The sequence below is a fragment of the Pseudopodoces humilis genome, chromosome 5 (genome assembly GCF_049639895.1).
Source record: "Pseudopodoces humilis isolate 2021_Gansu_Grassland_sample_001 chromosome 5, ASM4963989v1, whole genome shotgun sequence".
NCBI lineage: Eukaryota > Metazoa > Chordata > Aves > Passeriformes > Paridae > Pseudopodoces > Pseudopodoces humilis.
In genome coordinates, this window is record NC_142204.1 from 15,502,007 (window position 1) to 15,523,597 (window position 21,591).

Sequence of the window (21,591 nt, forward strand, 5' to 3'; positions counted from 1 at the left end):
ATTCCTGAAACCGGGACAACTGGCTGCCTGCAAGTGGGAGATGTCAGGCTGCTGAACTTTTCTGTCCTGTGATGATGCTGTAGTGAGCTTGCTGATCTGAAAGCCATCTCTTCTGGATTTCTGAGTGGGCCAGATTGAAAGAGATTAATGAACTGATAAGCCATCAGGTCTCTTCAGGGGGATTCAGCCCTTCAGGCCCCGGCACTCGGGTGCTGGCAGTGAGGGGGTCACTGGTGAAAGGCTGTGTTTCTCCTCACCAGGTCTCCTCTGCAGAGGAGAAGAGGCAGATGAGACTCCAAGACTGCCTCCAGGGCAGAACTTTGTAGTGCTCTCAGCATCCCTCTGCAGCGTGGATGTGAGCCACGGGAGTTTGGGATGTTTGAGGCAGTCTGTGCCAAGTGACACCTAGCAGCTGCTCCGGTGGTTTTTGCGTGGTCTCACCCCCAGCGGCTTTGCCTGTTGTGAAGATGTCCATGGTGTTTCTGTGAAGCTGAGGCATGGCTGCTGGAAGGTTACTGCTCTATGCTGGCCTCTCTTTAGCTCTGTGTGCCCTTGGCATGCTGGCTGTGGCAATCTGCTCTGACCATTGGTATGAAACTGATGCCAGGAAGCACAGAGAGAGGTGCAAGAGCATCACCACTAAGAGAAATGATCCTGGCTTCATTTATAACTCCAACAACAACCTGCCTCTCAGGGCCAGCAGGTCTAGGTTGGACCGCTGGGAAGGGAAACTCCTCTTGGCAAGAAACAGGAGGCAGATCTTTGCTATGAGCGCAGTCGACGAGTGCAACAGACAGTACAACTCCACCAATATGGGGCTCTGGAGGAAATGCCACCGACAAGGATTCGACCAGGAGCTGGAGGAGCTGATTGCCAAAGGTAAGGGCTGTTTTTTTACCAGATGAACATGCCAAGCTCTCTTGAGAGGAGCAGGGGCTGAGCAGAGCCATTTGGGCTCACAGATGGGAGCTAGCATCTCTAGCCAAGTACCTCTCCTTGCAATAGGTGAACTGGCCTGGCTGGGCATTGCAACCAGAAGCACTGCCAGGGCAATTTCCCACAGGATCTCTACTCCTGAGACATGGGTTTTGGGAGCAAGAAGGCAATGGGCGTGAGAACACACACACCCCAGAATATCTCTTTCATGCCTTTCTCTCTAATCTTGATGTAGTCTTTCCATCACCATGGTATCAGATTATTTCCACACACAAAAAAGAAGTATTCATTAAGCAGACACTGGATTTTTGTATTTTATTTTTAAAAAAAATTGTTTGACCCTGGTGGCTCAGGCAAAGCACATAGTATTTTGTTGGAGGCTATGTATGTCTGTGCTTCATCACTGCCTTTCTGGATGCCCCATCTATCCTGAAATACACCATTTACAGTGCTCACATATAGGCTTTTTCTATCCTCAAATGGAGAGTAAACAAAGAGAAATGCTAAAGAGCAGGAGGAGACCCAGCTTGCTGTTTACACTGAGCTATGCTTTGGAATATTTTCAATACCTGTAAAACATTACATGAGTTTATTAGAAAGGAATAATTTTCTCTTGGGGTGGAGATGCTTCTGTTCGCCTGTAGCATTTTTGTGCTATTTTTTGTCTAGTTTTTTGTTCCTTTGTCTTAATTTTTCCCCCAGGGTAGTGGTTCAAGGTGATGGTCATTTTGCCTGAAATGTTTCTTTGATCTGAAGTATAGGAAGGGGCCACATGCATTAACCCCTGCCTAAACAGAAGATGCATGTTTTGGCAGGATGATCAGGGTTTCAGTGAAGGATGACATCTTTGCTACCCACAGCATGGTTACTCTGTACTACAAAATAACATTTTCCTTCCATGGCTCTCCTGTTGCAGTCAGAAGATTCCCCATTGGTTAATTTCCATTGTAGTGAAATCATTGCTTCTCACATAGTGCCATCTTCCAAAATACTTGTCTTCCAAGAGTGTTCTCTATCCCAAACTCTCTGGATAGCCTTCATTAATTCCCTCCTCAGACATTACAAGTGGAATTATTGCCTAAAGCTACTTACTCAGGAAGGGTGTTCTCTCACACCCAATGTTTGCCCATGCACATGTTTTGTTCCATGTGTTTTATGAGTGAGCACTGGATGTGAGTAGCATGGCAGAAACTTGTACCAAGCCATCCAAGCAGGTGGTGTACCTGGATCACTGCTTGGGATCTTGCCTGTGTTGCTAGGGACCCTTCATATCCAGCTGCTAGTTAACAACTCCTAGGAAATAGATTGGTGTCTTCAGCCCCATTTGTAGAGGGCAAGTGGACATGTCAAAAGCCCCTCAGCACCCAGACACCCTGCTGCTGGTTCCAGTGCCAAGGGAGTGATTCCTACTCTCCACCTAGATGAGGATGCTATGTGCTGGGCTGGCCATGGTGAGTTAGATTGTTCTGCCACGTGTGCTCACTGTGCTCGGGGCATAAACAAATTCAACCTTGACAGCTGGCAAACGTGTCAACAGAGCTCACCTTTGCAAATGGAGCTGTGGTTATTAGAGAGGATTTTCATCCTGAAATAAGTGAGAATCTTTCCTCTTTCTCCACCTGCCTTGTCCTGGGATCAGGAATGTCCATTTCTCCTGCCTGAAACAGCTGAAATTGCGTGGTGCTGGGTTATGTGTAATGGCAGCTCTGCTAAGTGTTAACCATAGGGAAAACATGACAAATCAAGATGAGGTGGTTAAATGAAGGAGAAGGTGGTCTTTGAAAGATCTTGATGTAGTCTGCTTGTGTTTATGTATGTGTGAAAGAATGGGTGTGTGTGAGTGTATGAACTAACTCTAAACATACAGCACCCAGCTGGTAGCCAGGGATTCCCCGGGCTCAGGGGCAGTGAGTGTCCCTGCACACACTCCTGGATATGAGTGTCTGCAGGTGGCCAGAGAGCCACTTCGCAAAGTCACTGCCCCCAGGTGAGAAGTGTAACTTGTGCACATAAAGAAGCTGTGTGCAAATATCTGGGTGTGTCACTCCGTGCCTGCTCTGAAGGTTTTCTGATATGCTTCTAACAAATCTCATGGAAGGATGAGAGAAGTGTTAAAGGAGGGAGACTTGTAACATTGAACAGCAGCATTTTAGCTCATTGGATGGCCTTTCTGGGGTGAGGATCTGTCTGTGCTATAGCTCTCAGCCATGATGAAGAGTCACCCATAAATGCTATAAAGGTGTGTGTTCCTTTGCCCCCTCTAGACTGAAACACAGAAAAAGCAAGTATAATGGCAATTCAATAAAGTGTTTGACTAGTTCAGAAATAAAAATGGAGATGTTTCCTTTTTGATCCTCACTTATATGATGAAAGTGTAGTAAGTGTTATTGCTGTCCAGTGTTGAGAAGAGCTGTGAGTTCAAAGTAAGTCAGGTATTCCAGGTTCATACCAACAGGATCTATCATGAAAGTGAAAACTTAAAGTTTTTAACTAAAAGTTAAAACTAAAAATATCTCTCACTTCCATGAGAGATACTTTTTTGGGAGTCAGGAGTTGCAGGGATGGGTGTGTGGACAGAGTATGTCATGTGCAGATGTGAGGGGCTGCAGATATTCTCTGTGTGTAGTGTTCAAATAACCTGACTGGGGCTACACATATTCTTGCACAGATGAAATCACTCTCTGTGAGATCCAGGGCAAATACCTTATAAAAGAGACTCTTATTGGTATATAGAGATTTAACTCTCTTTCCTCTGTTAATTTAATGTATATACCTCTTCCAGAAGCGGATGAACTAATGCAGGTTCTGGCCCCAAATCTGGTGTGTAATGTTATATATAATTGAATATATAAATTTTATGAAGTGTTTTGTTATTCTATTTGTTTTAAAAGCTGGACAGGATCTGTGATCCATTTAGTTTAAAACAGATCCTACATTTTTCCCTGGGCAAAGCTTCCAGTATTGAGAATGGTCTATTGAGATTTGTCTATCAAAGTATAACAAAAAATGGTCATTAAGAGCCTAACTAGCTTTGCAAATACCCTGCAGTTATTCTGCTTATGAACTCTGCTGAAATTAATACAAGCTATAGGCAATGGCTTGTGGCAGGATCAGGAATTGTGGTACTTGGCAATATTCTGATACCAGTGATTTTAAAAACCAGTTCTGTTCCTGAATAGTTTGGGTCGCTTCTGTAATTCTATTCTGTATTTGTTTTTGCTTTCTGGGAAGTAAATCAAGACCTTTATGCTGGATTTTGCTAGAAAAACTGGAGATCTGTTGTTTCAGGTTTTTAATATATAGGTATAATAGATAGCAATGCATATATAAAATAATTGGTCCTATTTTTATTTCTTCTATACTTTTTTGGTATTTTCATGGAACCCATGTGCATATTTCAAAATAATATGATTAGGTAAATAGGCAATGAATTAAAAGAGATTGGAACTGATGCCTTCAGAAGGCTGACCTAGAACAGAGGCTAGACAGGGTTAAGAATGAAATGGGTATTTATTAAAAGGCATTAAAGGATACACCTTGGGCAGTACAAGAGCCTGGACATGGCCACACCCAAGATGGACCCAAAATGGTCACAAAATGGACAACTGGTCATGAGGTCTCACACTTTTACACATTTTGGTCCATTTACACATTGGGGTTAGTTGTCCAATTATAGCTCCAGGTTATGAAGTCCCATCCTCCTTGTTTGCTCTCTTCAGTCCAATTGTTGTTTATGCTTTTGGGCCTGAAACTTGTAATGATTGTCCTTGGTACCAAGCTGGAAAAGGATTGTTTTGTCTACCTACCCTGTGAAGAGAACTTACTGACGCTTAATATGAAGCTCAAAACTACACACCTAGGCAGCACAGAATCTGAAAAATATGAAAGTTAAAACTCAAGGCATCATTTTCCCCTTTTAGTAAGAATACTCAGGGAGAGGGAGACAAGCATGAGACCAAAGACCCGAGGAGTATTCTAAAGCTGCAACAAAATTAGGCAGTTCATTTTTTCTCTTTGTCATCATGAAAAAAATAAATCAAATCAGAAACAACAGAAATGACAATCAGTAAAGAAATCATTTGAGTTGAACATGCAATCTGAGTTCTCAGTCTTGCTAACTTTTACTCTGTTGAATAATCTATATTTCTGGGAGTGGACTACTTGGACTGAGGGAAAGCACTCTCATACAGAGGGACCAGTGAAAAAGAAAGAGCTAACAGAGCTGTTCCTCTGATTCTACTTTCACATCTGATCAAACCTTTTAGCATCTCAGGACCAGAGTTTCACTCCTGATTCCTAAAGCCTTGCAGAGTCAGGAAATGCTGGCTCTGGGTTTGTTCAGCACAATATTCTAGATCTCTTCTGATTCTCATATGTTTGTCCAGTCTCCTCCACAAACTGGATAGCCTCGCTGCTAGAGGCCCCTTTGAGCATAGTGTTCACCCTGTCCTACCAGATCCACTGTTTGCCTGTTTACTATGGAGTTTCTAGCAAAAGCAGCAATCCCTCGCCCAAGCAACAACTCTGAGTGAGCCAACCAACTCCAGCACTAAGAAGCCAGAGAGCTGGAATGCAGGTGAGCGTCTGGGAGAAGGCAAAGTTTATGTCCTGCTTTGGCAACCAGTAGTTCACAACTCCTTGTATACAGCTTGTAGTGAGCCAGAAAAGAAAAAAGGAGCCACAGAGTCTGCCTGCATCCTATGGCAATGTTGCTCAGATGCTTTCCTGCAATAGCTGAGAGGAAAACAAGAAAGGAAAAAAGGGAATTGCATCATTTAATTATAAAGGTACAATAAAGTAGATGAAGAAGTTGCACAATAACCAGAGTCTGTTCCATTTAGACAATTACTACTCAGAGGACCTTTCATCTTGCCTTTGGAAGGCTGCCAGTTAAACCTGACTGGATGGGGCTCTGCTGCCAGCCATTGGAATCCAATTTTTATTTAAAAACCCCCCAGAATTTACAATGACCTTATTATTTCAACCCTTCTTCTACCTTCCTTCTTCCCCTGAGATCTGTGGAAGTCATAGTAAATCCTATTTTTAAAACATTTTATAGTGAGTATACTTAGCCCATGCCACCACTGAAAAAACCCCAAAATCTAAGTAATTCCTCTGCAACCTACCTCCACCTGAAATAGTACACAAGATTTCTGGGTTGAAAGCATTCTCTGGTTTGGTTTGTCAGACGCATGGCATAACTGAGGAAGAAAGGCTTAGCAGGACTACTCCAGCCGTCACTAGGGATTATTTATACACAAATGGAAAGAGGCTACTGGAGAGAGGCTACTTGCAGCTATATCTAGGAGCAAAAAGATTTATTTTTGTAAAAATTCTTGCAATACCTTGCAATGCTCTAGATTTGACTTTTAAAGTGCAATGGTTTTGACAGGTAAATTAGGACAGCCATTTTTTTCATGTATCCTTTATACATAAAGACTTAAATGTTTTGTTTAAAATCTGTGCTTGAAATCCTAACTATTTTCCAAATGGACTCATTAAAACAGGGACTTTATTGAAGTCTTGATTCTGATCCTAGAGAAGTCAATAGTAAATGTTTTATTGAACATGGCAATGCAGCAAGTTCAGGCCTTTAGTGTTTCCTTTGAGGATAAAATTGTCCCTGGGTAGAAAGGCCAGTGCAAGGTCTGTGCTCCTTCCTGTCACAGCTGGAGTTCTGCTGGAGGCATCCACTGAAATTCAGGCAGTAGACAGCGCTGGAGTGGAATCTTAGGCTATCCAGGTATTCGGTTTTCCAGTTTTTGATGCTGAAATTATTCTTAGTCTGTTGATGTGAGGCTGGAAGTCAAACAACTGAGATACAGCAAAGCCATCCTCTTGTTCAGGGATTTTCTAAAATCCTTTAGTGGATGAAATCACTGGTTCATGTGTATGAGTTCCAGGAGGATTTGACCCATCATATTTTGAATAAGCAATCTAATATTTTAATTGCATCAAATTTAAATAGCAATTCATTAAAAAGTTTCTTTGCCACAAGTAATAAGAACCTGACACATTCCTCTGACACATCTGAGATAATTAGTTTGATAATGTATATCTGCTAAAAATACTAAGAACATATATGTAGTTTAACAGAACAGCAATGGGTTTTAATCATGACTTTTTAAAGGGCAAATTTCAATCAAGCTGCTGGCTTTCAAACAAATTTACCAGTGAAGACAAATGGAAATTTTGCCTGAGTAAAAATGACAGGATCATGCCCTTCTCAAGAGAAACTGATATTTGCAGAGCTGCCTGCAGGACTGCATGCTTAATTCCTGTTCATTTAATTGAACATCCAAATCCTTCTGAGAAATCTCAGAATTTTTATCCTTTCTGCTTACTGCTAAAAATTTGTAAAAGCTGTGGAGGAAAGATTTAATATGAGTACAGTTGTCTTCTATTCACTGTAAAAATAAAAATTTGAAAGATAATTTTACTTTATAGAGATGAAACGGCCTGAACTATTTTGTCATCTCCCACAATAAAAATCCATATTAATATTGCTTTTTCTCATTGAAAAAGTATTTCTGTGCATTTAGAAACGCTTCAAGAGGGGAATGACTTCATTAACTATTGCAGAACCAGCAGGTAAGAAGTCTTTATGTTTTGCAGGTTTAGCAGAAATAATGACAGTCATTTATAATGTGAGTTACTTAATGTCTCATTGCTCACAAACTACTGCTGGAACTCTTAGCTACACATTTACCTCTTTAGGATCAAAAGAAAGAAATGAGATGGTGTTTCTTAGTTTTTAAGTAATAAATAAATAAATAACATTGATTCTGGAATTCAAGTTCCCTTAACAGATCATTTGGAAGAGAATCCACTTAAAATAAAAGAATATAAATTAACATATTTTCCTGGCAGGAGAGAAATCAGAGCAAAAAAATGGAAATTTATCCATTTTCTTTCTCACTAGACCTAGTTATTTTATAAATAAATATTCAGAACTGCCCAGCCGAGCCTGCCTGAAATCATAATCCTTCATAGATAAGTACCAAAATAGATGAAAGAAAGATAGTACTGCAGTTAGGGCAGGGGCTTACAAAGCCAGAATTCAGTCCAAGCTCTGCCATAGTCTTTTTTCATGACCTCAGGCAAGGGACTAAATCTCTCATACCTCAGCTCAGTAGCAGTATAATAGGGATTTCGTTCACTATTAATGCCAGTTCGCGTTCTACCCTCAGATTTACAAGCTTTAATCATGGATCAGAAATCATGGATCAGAAAAATATCTCTGTCCTTTTGACATGTGGCTGCACTTTAAATATTGGCAGTGAATGCAGCCTTATGAGGGAGTACAACGAGACTACAAAGTAATTATGCTCAGTGTGAGCGGTAGCGCCTTTAGAACACCAGGAGGCAAACTACATTCCTGTAAGCACCACAAAATGTGGGAATCCTACAGGAGTTGTAAAGAAGGAAAATGAATAAGAAGTGTGGATGTTTGTGGGATGGTCTTCCAAAGACTGAGGAATGGCACCAGAAAAATCATGGGTCATGTCTGCTTGAAATATTAATAAGTAGGTGATGGGGATTGACCTCTTTGGTTGGCTAGTAGGAAGAAGTTGACATTTCCTTGATGAAGACAAGTGGATTACACTAATGAGATAGATATGGGGACAGCAGTCTACAGCTGCTAAGAGAAATGATGTGGTCAGAGTGATGTGTTAGGAAAATCACATTTCTAGCAGCATTCTAAATGGATACATGGAGGGCAAGTTTTGTAAAGGTCAGAAAAAGAAATATTGTAGTAATAAAGGCACGAGGTGATGAGAGCCTGCATGGTGAAAGAATATGCAAATCTTAGATGTCCTCTGGATCTATATACATTGTGGGACATATGAGATGAAAATGTTGCTGCAGTTCTTGACTGCAGAATCACAGAATCACAAGAAAAGTAATAGTATTGTCTGTGGTGATCTAGAGGGGAATTACTGAAGAGAGCATATAGTAAAGAAGGAAGAAGACCATTAGGAACTCTGTTTTAATTACAATAAGCTGAGCTTGTTATGTGTGTGTCCATGAGGAAATATTGAGATATTGTGGGTATGGACCTAGGGAGACAAGTTTGTGTTAGAAGAGTGAGCCTGGAAATTTCTATGTGGAGATCAGAGCGGAATCTGTGTTTGTGCTTGAAATTATCAAGGAGTGAAATACAGAAAGAGGAAAGCCCCGTGAACCCAGCAGATCTGGGAGAAGAAAAGTGTCTTCTGGAGGGCATGCAAAAGGAGCAGATTCAAAGATGGTGCAATAGAAGTGAATAAGACCATGGTAGCTGAAGAGAGTCACCGCTTCAGGTTTAAACAGCACAAGAGACTACTGCAGGTAGCCAGTGTGCTGCAGCAGGTGAGGGCAGAGTATTCAGTGCTGAAGATTGCCCAGTATGTTAAAGTAAAAACTTTAGCACTGATTGCAAAGGAGAGGAAGCTGCAGTGAACTAGTGGGGAGGAGTCCAGGACACGTTTGTAGTTGACATATTCAGAGAAGTTGGTGGGGAAGGGAGGAGAGGAAAAGACATGGTATTTATAGAGGAAAATAAATGTTTTAAGATGAAAGACTGTTTTAAGATGAGAATATTTTAAGACTAAAGAAGCTGGTTGGTATTTGTGTTATGAGAGTAAAGAGGCAGAGGGGCATGAGGGGTCAAGGCAAAGAGAGAACAAGAGGACAAGAGCAGTGGTAAGGAAAGGCAGGAGGTAGGGTAAGACTAGCTCAGTGGCAAATAAAAGAAAGGAAGAGAGCCACATAGGAGGTTTTTCATCTGTAGGAGAGAAGAATGGGAAAGGAGTTGTAGGAGGGCAAGAGGAAACAGAAGGTAAAGCGGCTGGAATAGGAAGATCATGGTTTGTCATTTTCTCATGGAAGAACTGAGTGAAATAGTACATGACAGCTGAAGTGGGGGCTGGAGGAGGCAGGAGGGCCTGAGGAATGAGCCAAATGTGGCAAAGAGGTGATTGTGACTGTGAGTCTGAGATTTAACTGGAGTAAAGTCTAGGAAACAAGCAGAACTGAATGGGGGAACAATGCATTTATAGAGAAGAAAGTCAGGCAGGAGGGTTCCCATCAGAGATGCCCTGCTGTGTGAGGCATAGCAGAGACCAGCTGGTATGGATCAGCTGGGATTTGGGGTACAGGGCAGGAATAGCTAGGGGAAAGCAAAGCAAAAGGTCTGTGAATGAAAGAATGCAGCATGGATAACATCTACATGTGGAGAAAGGAAAGGAAAGATAAAGAGGGTGATAAAAGAATAAGCACAGGCAAAAAGTCCTTGATGCTGATGATCTGAGGTGACAGAAATGGCTAGAAGGCTTAGTGTGAAGAGGTGGCTGGTACTTGTTGAAAGAGTCCAGGGGATTGTCCAGGTAGTGGAGGAGAAGGATGGGGGTGAAACACAGGGTTCAATATGGAGCCCTGCCTTTTTGGTGACTGACTGGATCAAACAGAGTTGTACACTGAACAGAGGAGACACTAAAACATATGGCTTAAAGGGCAGAGAAGTCACTACCACTGACTCTTCTGTAACTTGCTCTGCCTTCCTGCTGTGAGTTTATCCTGTGTAGCCTTACAGAGGTGTAAGCAGGGAAGCCCCAACAGAGTTCAGAAAGTTTGTCCAGTGCTTGTAACAGCCATACTTCAGTCTCAGTTAGACCCTCAAAGAAGATAAATAAATATTAATTCAGGATATTTTCCACAAAGTGGTGTGTGTGTGTGTGTGTGTGTGTGTGAAGAATGGTATTTGCATAGCTGGGGGCTTTTAAGGAAAAGGAGTACTAAGATGTCCTGTAGACACAGCAATATGTATCCTGTTAAGATATCCCAACAGATTGAGTGAAAGACACAGTCTCTCATTGAAGCCCTTATTTAATTCTGAGAGCTTTTGTTGGGTTTGAGTTTTAGCAACAGACTTTTCAAAAAAAGTTTCCTAAATGTATTTCTAGACTTTCTAATAGGATGAAACAGTTATGCTAATTTTATTGGATAACAAAAGCAATTTGAAAAGATCTTTCTGTCTCAATATGAATGTATTATTCTTGTCTCTGTGTCTGTAATAATCAGTGCCTATCTTTGAGTATGCAAAAGAACTTTTGCAGTGTAGTTATTTTTTCTTTCTGCCTAATGGTCACTTAACGACATAAATATTATAACAGAAACAAACACAAACAAAAGGAACAAAAACTTCTTCAGATGTTACAGGTGTAGATTAGGGTCACTAGATTGATTTTGAAAAGCTGATGATTTATGGTAGCTGATGATCCAATTACATTGCTTTGTTTTAGGTGCTTGAGTGGCCCTGATTAAGAGAGTATACGAATACTGTTCTTGCTTTTTAAACATAAAGGAATTTGAAGACTGGAATTATCCCTGTTTTACACAGAGGACAGTTGCTCAACAATGCAAAAGTTCTGCAGGACAACAGTTCACATTGGAAAGAAATTTGTCATCGTTGAGCCTTAATTACATATTTTACATTAAATTTCACCCCCTTTCTATTTACCAGTTCCCAAGACTGTCTAGTTTTGCTTATTGATATTCTGTAATGGTTAAAGAGAAAAGGAGGAATGTTATCGTGATCAGAGAAACAAAGGACCCAGCCAACAGGAACAGGGGAAATGGAAAAACTCAAATAACATAATGGGCTCAAATTGGGAAGTTGGACAATTTCCATTTCAGTCTCCTGAAAGATGTGACATTGCAAGTCCAGTAAAAAGGATTTTCAATAAATCTGTCTAATTAGGGTGGTACATTAGGAATGAAAAGTAGCAAATCTATATTTAAAGAAAGGAGCAAAAGTTGTCTGGGCCACAGTGGACCTTTTACTTTGATCATAATAATACCAAGCAGTGTTTAAAGTAAGTTCTAAAGAAGTGATTAATTAAATGCATAGGCAAAAATGAAATAAACATGGGAGGTGTTTTCCTATTTGAAGTGTGCCAAACTACCCTGATATATTTTGCTAGGAAGATAACTGGGGTTTAAGATAAGGAAATGCCTTAGACCTAAATTATCAGTATTTTGGTAAAGGATTTTATATTCTGCCCCTAAGGAAATGGTTTGTTGCAATATTAAGATAACTAGTACACAATTTACTGAGTGTTTAAGGAACTGAGGGAAGGCAAAAAGTGCTGAGAGGAGACATATCAAGATGAAGGCAACAGTACAATTCCTGAAGTACAGGAATTCTGTGCAGCATCTTTGCACAGAAGTTAGAAGAGCTCATTGAAAGAACTTTAAGCTAGATTTGAAGGGGGAAAGAGATAAAGCCAGGCTTGTTAGAGATAAGCCTGAGGGCGGCAGGCCGATGTTTTAGGGACAGTGTGCTAGCAAGGCCCTTTGGTTTGCTGTTGCAGTGGAGGTAAAGATTGGAGATCCATAGGGCAGTAAAGACACAAGATTAGTGGTGTGTTGAAAGGAGAGACTGTGACCTTTGGAGAAAGAGGCAAGCAGCTCAGGAGGACTACAAGGATGAGGATATGGAGGAAAGAAATTAGAAGGGCCAAATCCCATCTAGAATGATTTGATGACCCTAAAGGCCTTTTCTAACTTAAATATTTCTATGATTCTATGACATATTGCCTACTATGCAAGAAGAATGAACAGAGTCCTTTCCAATATCGTGTGCTTGTGAAACATCCATAGGACTGTGAAGGATTAATTTATTATTGCTGTTAATTCTTTTTTTTTTTTTTTTCTCCAATGAAGGAGCATATTCAGCTCTGTATCGATCAGGACCTGATGGAAGGGGTGTTTGTCACTGAGCTGCCTGACACCAGCCACAGGTGTCTGGTGAGAGGAAAGGGACCTAAGGCAAATCCAGCTGCACTATCCCAGCTGCTTTGTCTTTCACTTAGATCTGAGCCACACTTTGTTTCATTCCTGTGACACCCCACACATTCAGGAAGGACTAGAGATGGGGACTCTGAGCTCTTCATGCATACTTCACCTCTCCTTGAAATAATGTGGTTAGTAAGGTCTTTGTTTCCTGGCTCCCTCATGTTCTTTCATTTCAGATTGCCTTAGCTCAACAACAACAAAGGCCTGTTAGAGTCTCAGCTATTTATATTCATAAGCCAAGAGAATGCAGAGCCTTCAGCTTCTTCATTAAAACAGTTTATGTAAAATAAAAGAGAATTTCCTTACTATATTTAAATGTTCAGAATGGTTGGCAGCACCAGAATTAAACTCATCTTCACACATATTTAAATTATCATGAGATGTGTATTTCAGTTCACAAAATGTTCAGCCCTTTGGCTGGTGATGTTGGATGAGTTTCCTTATATTGGGATGGATTTTGGCACAGGATCCACCACCTTATGAGGACTAAACACCCACTATGGGCCTTGTTCACTTGTGTGTGAAGCAGGAGACCACAGTCCTCAAAGAAGTTTTTGGGAAAGGTCTTACAGAGAACATAAAGGCTCCACAGCACTAAAGGTAGGAAAACATCACATGGGATGGTGTTTTGGGGCTATAACTCAGCTCCCAGGAATGGTGGAAGCATGATGACATCAGTACAGAGCAAGAGAAGCGTGGATACTCTTCTTGTCTGGAAGTTCAGAGAGAATTGTTTAACACTCCCAGTGGCAAAGCTGCTTCCTGCATTACTGGAAAGATCTGTTATCCAGCCTTCTGCCTGAGCATCTGTGGTAGCAGGGCTGTATCTGAGGAGGATCAGAGAAGGGATTCCTGTTTTCTGTTTCCACTGAGCAATGACCACAGTCTGATGAACAGGTCCAATTCTGCTTTGAGTGAATGGGAGAGGGTGGTAGCAGAGACCAAGCAAGGGGAGGCTGGAGTTCGATGGCATTGCCTCTACAGACATGTCACATATGTGGGAGCAGCTGGATTTGAGGTCCTGTGCCTGTGTGCTGAGCTGTGTGAGTGTGAGCTATGCTAAGCCACTACACACCACCGAGGGTTTGGAACAAGGGCTGAGATAAGTGTTTTTCTTGGCTCATTTGTGTAGACTTAAGCCATCCTTTTTCAATGAAATAATATTTTGTGTCCAAGAGGAAAGAGGAATCCTTTCTACCTGGTGTCCTGAGGAGCTTCCAGTTTTCAAATGCTACTCCTTCTAACTCATTGATCCTGGTGGGAAAGGTAGTCACAGAGTCCCAGAGCATCAACTTTGTGGGGACGGGAGCAGGACCAAATCTCACTGACAACTCCATAAGGTCCATATTTATCAGTGATGAAGTGGCTGCAGAATGGGCCAGTGTTTTGGCCTCTGGACCTGGAAAATTCCATTTGGAGAAAGCATGGGGACTTGTTTCCAACATTTTTTTAAACAGAAGGTGTAATTGGGAAGAGTGTGGCAATTTGTTTAAGTGTCTTCCAGGGAAGGAGGGGGAGGAGACTTGATTGCTTGGAAGGAGGAAAGATGTTTGTCAGTGTAAGGTCTCCCTCACTCTGATGGCAGTGATGGCAGTGCAGGGATGGCCTCTGCTTCTCCCTCAGTCTTTCCTTCTTGTCCCCTGTGCTGTTCTTATGGGTGTCCCCTGCACTCTCTGCCACACCAGAACTTGTGGCACATCTTTCCCCTCTTGCTCATCAGTTATTGTTAGCAGCCAGCCTGTGACACAGTGACTAATTGCATTATCAATGCCTTCAAATGAAGAAGCAGCAGGAGCAGGAGCAGATGAACTCTTCAGCACCAAAGTCCTCTTTGCCCATGTGTGACCCTAAGAATACAGATACAAAGGGAGAGAAAGGGGAATGAAGCAGGACTTCCTTTACTGGAATGCTGCCCATAGTGCTGAGGTATGGCCAAATCTTCAACTCAGGCTCTGCTTCACTTGCTGCCAGCCTTGCTTCCATCTGAGGGGTCTTGATGTCCATTGGGTTGTGTTACCAGGGTGTAGTTTTTGGCTGGTGGCATTAGGATGACTGGAAAGGCACAGCTTCTTTAAAAATTCTCCTTCCTTTGAATGTAATTCATGGCATTTTGGGAGTTCCTGAACTTGAAATCTGAGGTGACCTGCACTTGATTGCTATGGTTGGATGGTACATTGTACCTGTCACCTGGAAAATTAGGTTCCTTGAATATTCATCTTGGGCACATGAGTTAGACACTGAAATACCTCCTCCGAGGACTAAGGTTCTTCAGGCTGCTTGTGATAATGTTTCATTGCATGTCCTTAGTATCTGTGTTTTGAAATGAAATCCAATTTTTTAGCTCTCAGAAGTCACAAATTGCCTCAGTTATATCTATCCTGGTGGCAATTTACACCAGGGTAAGACTTGGTTCTAGTTCTTGGGGACCAAATATGACCATTTCTCCACTCATTTCAAATCTTTCTTTCCAGGGTTTTGGTCTGTGCTAAAATGCAGGTCAGTGCTCCTGAGTTTAAGTTTTAATTTGAGGAAGTTTCACTCTCCATCAGACCTGTGGCAATGATCTTCAAAGCTGACATTGTGGTTTAGGCATCTGGTGCACACATACTTGAACCAAAAGATAGAGGCAACATGTAAAAAACTGGATGTGAGTGGAATAAATAGGTCAGGAGTTCTCTCTATGGTCTTTAACAGTTTCTTTTACCATCAGGCTGCTCCTTTTCAAAGATAATATATCAATTATTTTTCCTTTGTTTCTAAGGGCGTGGGAGCTGAGAAGTGACTCCTCTGACATTTTAGTAGATCGCTGTAAAAATATGGAGAAAGTTTTCACATAAAACATGTAAGTTTACCCATCACAGATGCCAATCTGGTTTCAAAGGATTTAAGAAGGCCCATTGTCTGCCATGCTGTTTTTTTGTTTGATATTTTTCTGTTGATATATTGTCTTTGTAGCTTTTTCATCTGCTAATTGATGTATGGCCGTATGTACCAGTCTTTCAGCTGTGCTCCAGCTTTACATTAGAAGCACTACTTTGTTTTTTCATGATTCTTATGGTTTTATTTAAAGGCTTAGGGAGATAAGTCTGAAATAAATTTGTAGCTTTCATGGATTAAAATAAATTTATTGAAGTGAACCAAGGGAAAGCAGAGATGCAGTAGGTGCCTGAGCCCTCAGGCAGCCTGGAAAAATGACTTAGCAAGGTGATCGCAGTCACTGGAGCATCATGTTTTAAGCCAGAAGGTGAAAATTCAAATTCACTGATGAAGGGGAGGTCAGAGTGAGAATGAAACTACTGGGACTGAAAGCTTGGAGTTGTGGAGAAAAGAAAATGGTGGCAAAGTTAGAGGAAACTTATGCAAAGAGAGAGGGGAAAGAGTGTTAAGAGAATGGAAGCACCAGTAAGGAGAGACAGCAGTGGCTGCAAGGGGAACAGGCCTTTTGTTGAGTGTGAAGGCCAGGATCTCTCCTTGAACAAATATTAAAGTGACAAAAGGTACATAAAGACCATGTTTCCCCTTTGGCTGTTAACAAACTGTTGGAAAAAAGTTTTTTCTAAACATTGTGGAATGTGTGAGAAGAGCCTGAACTCCAATGATGCCTGTGAACCAGACCCATGGTAAGATTTTCCTAATAAAGATGCATTTGTGTCCTTATTGTAGTAAGGGCAGGACAAGAGCAAACCTGTAACCAACCTTTTTCATCTTGAAAGGTTAATTTCACCTGCCATTTCTGTCCTTGCAGAGCCTCCTTGGGGGACAATTCTTCCAGCAGAACACTTTTGATCGAGTTTTGCTCCAGAAACTGAAGCAGGAGCCAGAGTCCTCTGGAAAGCCCTGCATATAAATATCTTGTTTAGTTAGTCTAATAAAGGTATTACTAACAGTGCTGCTTGGAGGATTTATTGGGGGATTTCACTAAGACAGTGTTAGCAGTGGAATTATAGTCATTCTCTGGTAAGACCTTGTCAATGCAAGAGAAAATAACATTGATCCAATCAGAGATATTTTACAGGATCAATGTAATATTCTTTTGCATAATCACAACCAAAGGATTATGGGCCTGTGCTGGGAGTGATGTAGGATCACTTGACAGATCACAGCCTCATTTGTTATCATCCTTTTAACTGGTAAAGTACGGGCAGTTTTTAAAAGTCTGCCTTTATATCCCTGTATCTTAAATACATCAGGGCTCCTTTGGGCCACAGGCATTATATATTCAATCTATTGCTTTTAAACAATATTTTTGGCTACATACATTTTTCATAGCTGAGACACACTGAAGCGTCTTGGTATGACCTTGAGACAATTCCCTCTGCAATCCAGGAAACCAATGTACACAAAATGGGAAATGAGGCCCCGAGGTGAGCAGGGAGGAGGAGAAGACAAATCAATATACAGCATGAGCCTTATAACCAAAACATCATAAGGGACTCTGAATAAGTTTGCGTAATTGAGCTTTTGGATAGTGCAGCAATTCCTCCAAGGGGATACCGGCATTGCAGATGATGGTGAATTCAGGAGGCTCAAGAGCATACTGTGGTATGTTGGGAATAAATTATTATCAAACGAGTCCTCTTCATTGTTTACACTATTGTCTTTGCATTTTTTCAAGATCCCAGGACTGCTCTATTGCTTTAATATCAGTGTTGTCATGCCTTGTGAAAGCTCTAAATCTCTCTACTGGTTGCAGCTGCCTAGGTATTCCCTTGGCTGTAGGCAGGCTTCTTCTGCTGTGGAAGAGAAGCAGCGTGTTTGATAGCTTCACCACATTTGACGGAATGGTTCCTTTGGATTTGCACGTACATCTCAGTAAAGGATGGAAAGGGAAAATGGTGGCTGAGGTGCAGAGCAATGGCTCGGCTCACTGATAATATCAGGGACCATTCAAACTCCAATCCTGTGGTTCCAGATGACTTCAACTGCAGGGCTGCAAAAGTTATTTGGGGAAGAAAAACCAGCTATTACAAGTGACATTTAAAATTAGATGGGACATAGCTCCCATGAAATACAGCAGGCATCAGCTTGTTGCCATCAGGACTAAGACAGACAACTAAATATGTCCCTTTTTCAGTCATGGGCAGAGCCTAGCCTGAATCAGAGCACACAGCTTTGCTAGGAAGCTGTGACTAACATGAAGCATGTGTATTGAGGAGTATGTGAGAGGATGCAGGAGCCTGTTGGAATTAACCCTTTAAACAAGTTCAGGCTGGGAACAAAATCTCCAGGAGTGTGTGGTCTCTGCAGCTTTACCTTGCACCAAGAAGCATGGGAAGGGGAAGAGGAGACAGGGTCACAGATCAGGCAGGTCATAGCCTCCAGGCAGCACTAACCCTGGAAAAATCCCCTTGCTGGCCTTGTCCTTGGTTTGGCAGCTCCCCTTTGCACAGCCCGGTACCTCCTGCTCCCTGTGGCACGTGGCACACGCCCCCTCCTTGTGCAGACTGTGACCCCCTGAAATGCTACACCTCTGGGGGCTCCTGCTGCCCATGGGGAACTGCTCCTGCTTTGCTGATGGCCATTTCCATGGGATGTAAACCCTGGGACATTGCCATGGGTCTGGTGCTGTAGGTAGCACCAGCACAGGTTGCCAGAATCATTAAGTGAGAGTAATTGTGATGCCATTTTATTTTTTTTCCCTTGCTACCTTGAATAATCAGTGATCAGATTGCTTCTGCAAAATGCAATGCCAAAAAGTAATTGGTGATAATAATAATTCACTGTATCAACTCTGGCCACAGAACTTTGGCCTTTGGACAGTTTTTATATCCTTGCAGTTCATGGGTGCCTGTCTTTTGTTCTGTCAGTGAGTCTGCAGAAAATCTGTATTAAAATGAGGTTAGGGGTTCAGACCTAAACCTAGAAAAACATGAAAAATCAGAACAAATCCATGCTGATAGACAGTACTTTGTTCTGCAAGTTCAGGATGGACCCTTATATGGGATTTTCACTCTTAACTCACAGCATCCTGGTGCTGAGAGTTAAGTTAGATCATGGATATTTCTGGACTCTGCGTATTTTCATGTTAGTGGATCCATAGGCATATGATGAGCATGCCAATGTAATTTGCATTTTAAAGTAGTCTTAAATAAGTTCTCATGTCTGCAGCTGGGCTTTGAGAAGACTGTGTTCCCTGGAGTTAGCCCAGGGCAGTGTGCTGAAGATCACACATAGCTTTTACTCTGTTCTTGCTCAAGCAAAACTGCTTTTAAGTCCAGGGGACCTAAGTCAGTCTTGCTGAAGTTGGAAGCAAGCATGCCTTTGACTTCAGTGGGACATACATTTTGCCCAGCATTAATTTTTGCTTGTGAAAAGTCTTAAGGAAAAAATGGAGGAAGGTCTTCTAAACTAAATCTCTCAGGGACTTACTAATCACTCCTTCTTGCACAGGTTCTCTGCCATGTGAGTCCCCTGAAATATTACCTTGAGTGGAGCAGGAGGTTTGCCTAGAGAAAATGACCTATATACAAGGCAAGTGCCATGTAACACTTGCAGTTAATGTTTTATTTGTTGGTGTAATAAAAGCATGTCAACAATTCAGTCTTGCCAAATTCCATTTGCCTGTTTGGCTGGGATGTGTATTTTTTTTTTTCCTGAGCAGAGAATAAAATTATGTTCATTTGTTTCTTTACTACGCTCCTGGCAAAGAAGATTTTGTGCCAGGGCTGATAAATATTTGAGTGAATTTTTTGAGGTTGTTACTCTGAACGACTGCCCAAAAAAAGTTCAAGGAAAAATAATCCGAGACTTTATATCAATTCATATAACTACCATTATGAGTAAAAGTATCAGGTCTTTAATTGAATATTCCAGTACACCTCTGACATTGTGGTCTTTTGTAGAACTTATTTCTTCTGTGAAAGCTGCAAATGCAAACGTTCCCTTTCAACCAGTCTCACTCACAAATAAATAACGCAGGTCTTCCTTGGTGCACATTATGTCAACCAAACCATTTCCATCGTCTTAGGCTTGTTACTTTTTCGTTTTTCCCAGAGGGATTTGCAATCATCATGTGTCACTTTCCATTTTGACTTGTAGCCCAAGCAATTGAAGGCGAGTGCGGGGCTTCGATAAAAGCTGCTCACTGCAGATAAGTGTGACCCCCATTTATGAGCAGGTAAGGTCAGGCCTTTCCTTCGTAACCTTTTAGGGGGGATGCTGATCTTTCAGGCTATTACACCTTTCAGGCTATTTCAGGCTAGAGAAGCATACCATGATGCCCATGCCACTGAAATTTTTATACCATCCCATCACAGTAGCATCTAAACACCGACATGCACAACTCTGCAAGGAAATAACAGAAACTGTCTGGAATAGATATGCCATGTATTATTAATTACCCAGCTGAAGCATCTGTAGCAATATTTGTACTATGGGCTCTGCAGTTCTATTCCCCCCCGCCCTTTTAAGCACTTATTTGAATATTGTTATTTATTTTAAGTTGTCTGGTGATGGCCAGGCTTGAGGAGCTTAACTGTGCTGCAGGCAGGGGAAGATGAGCACTTGTGTGTGTGCGGTCCCTGCTGTCACGCGGGCTTATTCAGCAAAATGGCCGATGCGGGCACAAGATGTGTAAATCAGCCAGTGCTGCAAGAAGAGCACTTAATTGAAGCTTTATCAAGTGCCTGCAGAGCTGACCTCAGAGCAGCAGCTGAACCACAGTTGGGATGGGAGCAAGCCAGCAGCTTTCACTGATTACTAAGCCTGTGTGCTGGGAAAGGATTTGCTTAGAAAACTTGCCTGCTTTACCCATGGGTGGCAGAGCACTGCATAGCTAGGGGTGACTTAAGTCATTCTGCCTAACTCACTTAAATTGTTCCTTTCAACACGGATTCAGAGCTTTCAGTACACTTTGATAACTCTGTAGTTATGTACAGGGGATTTAAACCAAAGCCAGGCTGCTGACTCTCAGGGTCAGCACGGTGCTAACATCACAGGGGGTGTCAGGCCGTATGGTGATATGATGGCAAATTCAGGCTTGTGAATTCTTTCAGTGCTGGTCTGGCATTGGAAGAGTGGATCCAGCACATTTCCTATCCCCTCTGCATGAGCATTTCCCTGCTCTGCACGTCTGCAGTTGAGTATGCAGAGACAGGTAAACATCCAAGAGTTGTAGATATTTGCCTGTTGAGAAATGGATCCCACTGAACTGCAAAGTACTAAACAAAATAAAGCCCTGAAGGCTGAAAGCAAAAGGAGAAAGAACTGTGTAAAATTTCACAAAGCTGAAAATAATGGAGGACCAAATTAATTTGGAGATAAAATCTAAACACTCTTGACAGGTAATTGGGAACTTATCAACAACATTCTACTACATGTCTGCAGAAAACTATAGTGCTATATGTGAGAAAGAAGACAGTATTGTTAAAAACCACAATAGCTTCACTATGAGGGGAAGCAAAAATAGCAGGAAATAAAAATTGTGAATGGGCCTTTTCTCACATGCAGGAAGAAGAAAGGGCAACATACTGAAATATCTGGAAATTAAAACCTTGGAACAATAACAGCTAGGTAGGAGAAGAGTATGAGAAGAAAAGCAATAGGTAGCTGTGTCGATACAGGAACCAGAGCTCCAAAAGTTATTAAAACCCAGACACTTCAAGTAAATTATTATTATTATATGCTCTGTAATGGCAAAGCATATTAATGATAGAAATGCTAACAATAGTATTTGTCTTTTGCTAAATGGAAATGATTAAGAAAACCTGTGGAAGACAAGGATATCTTTAGTAATGTTTAATTAATAATAATTTTTATTTCTCTTTTGGGAAAATCCTAGATGAGATATTCTTGCCATGTGATGACAACAAAATACTT

General features: G+C 41.5%; 1 protein-coding gene across 1 annotated transcript in view; it reads left to right on the top strand.

Moving 5' to 3' along the window:
• The first annotated feature begins 221 nt into the window (after positions 1-221).
• The window catches only part of TMEM178B (transmembrane protein 178B), a 212,490-nt gene continuing 191,120 nt past the window's right edge, over positions 222-21,591 (top strand). Inside the window, exon 1 of the mRNA XM_005527922.3 lies at positions 222-879. Coding sequence (XP_005527979.1) covers positions 498-879 — 382 coding nt within the window. The 5' untranslated portion in view covers positions 222-497. The remainder of the gene's footprint in view (positions 880-21,591) is intronic.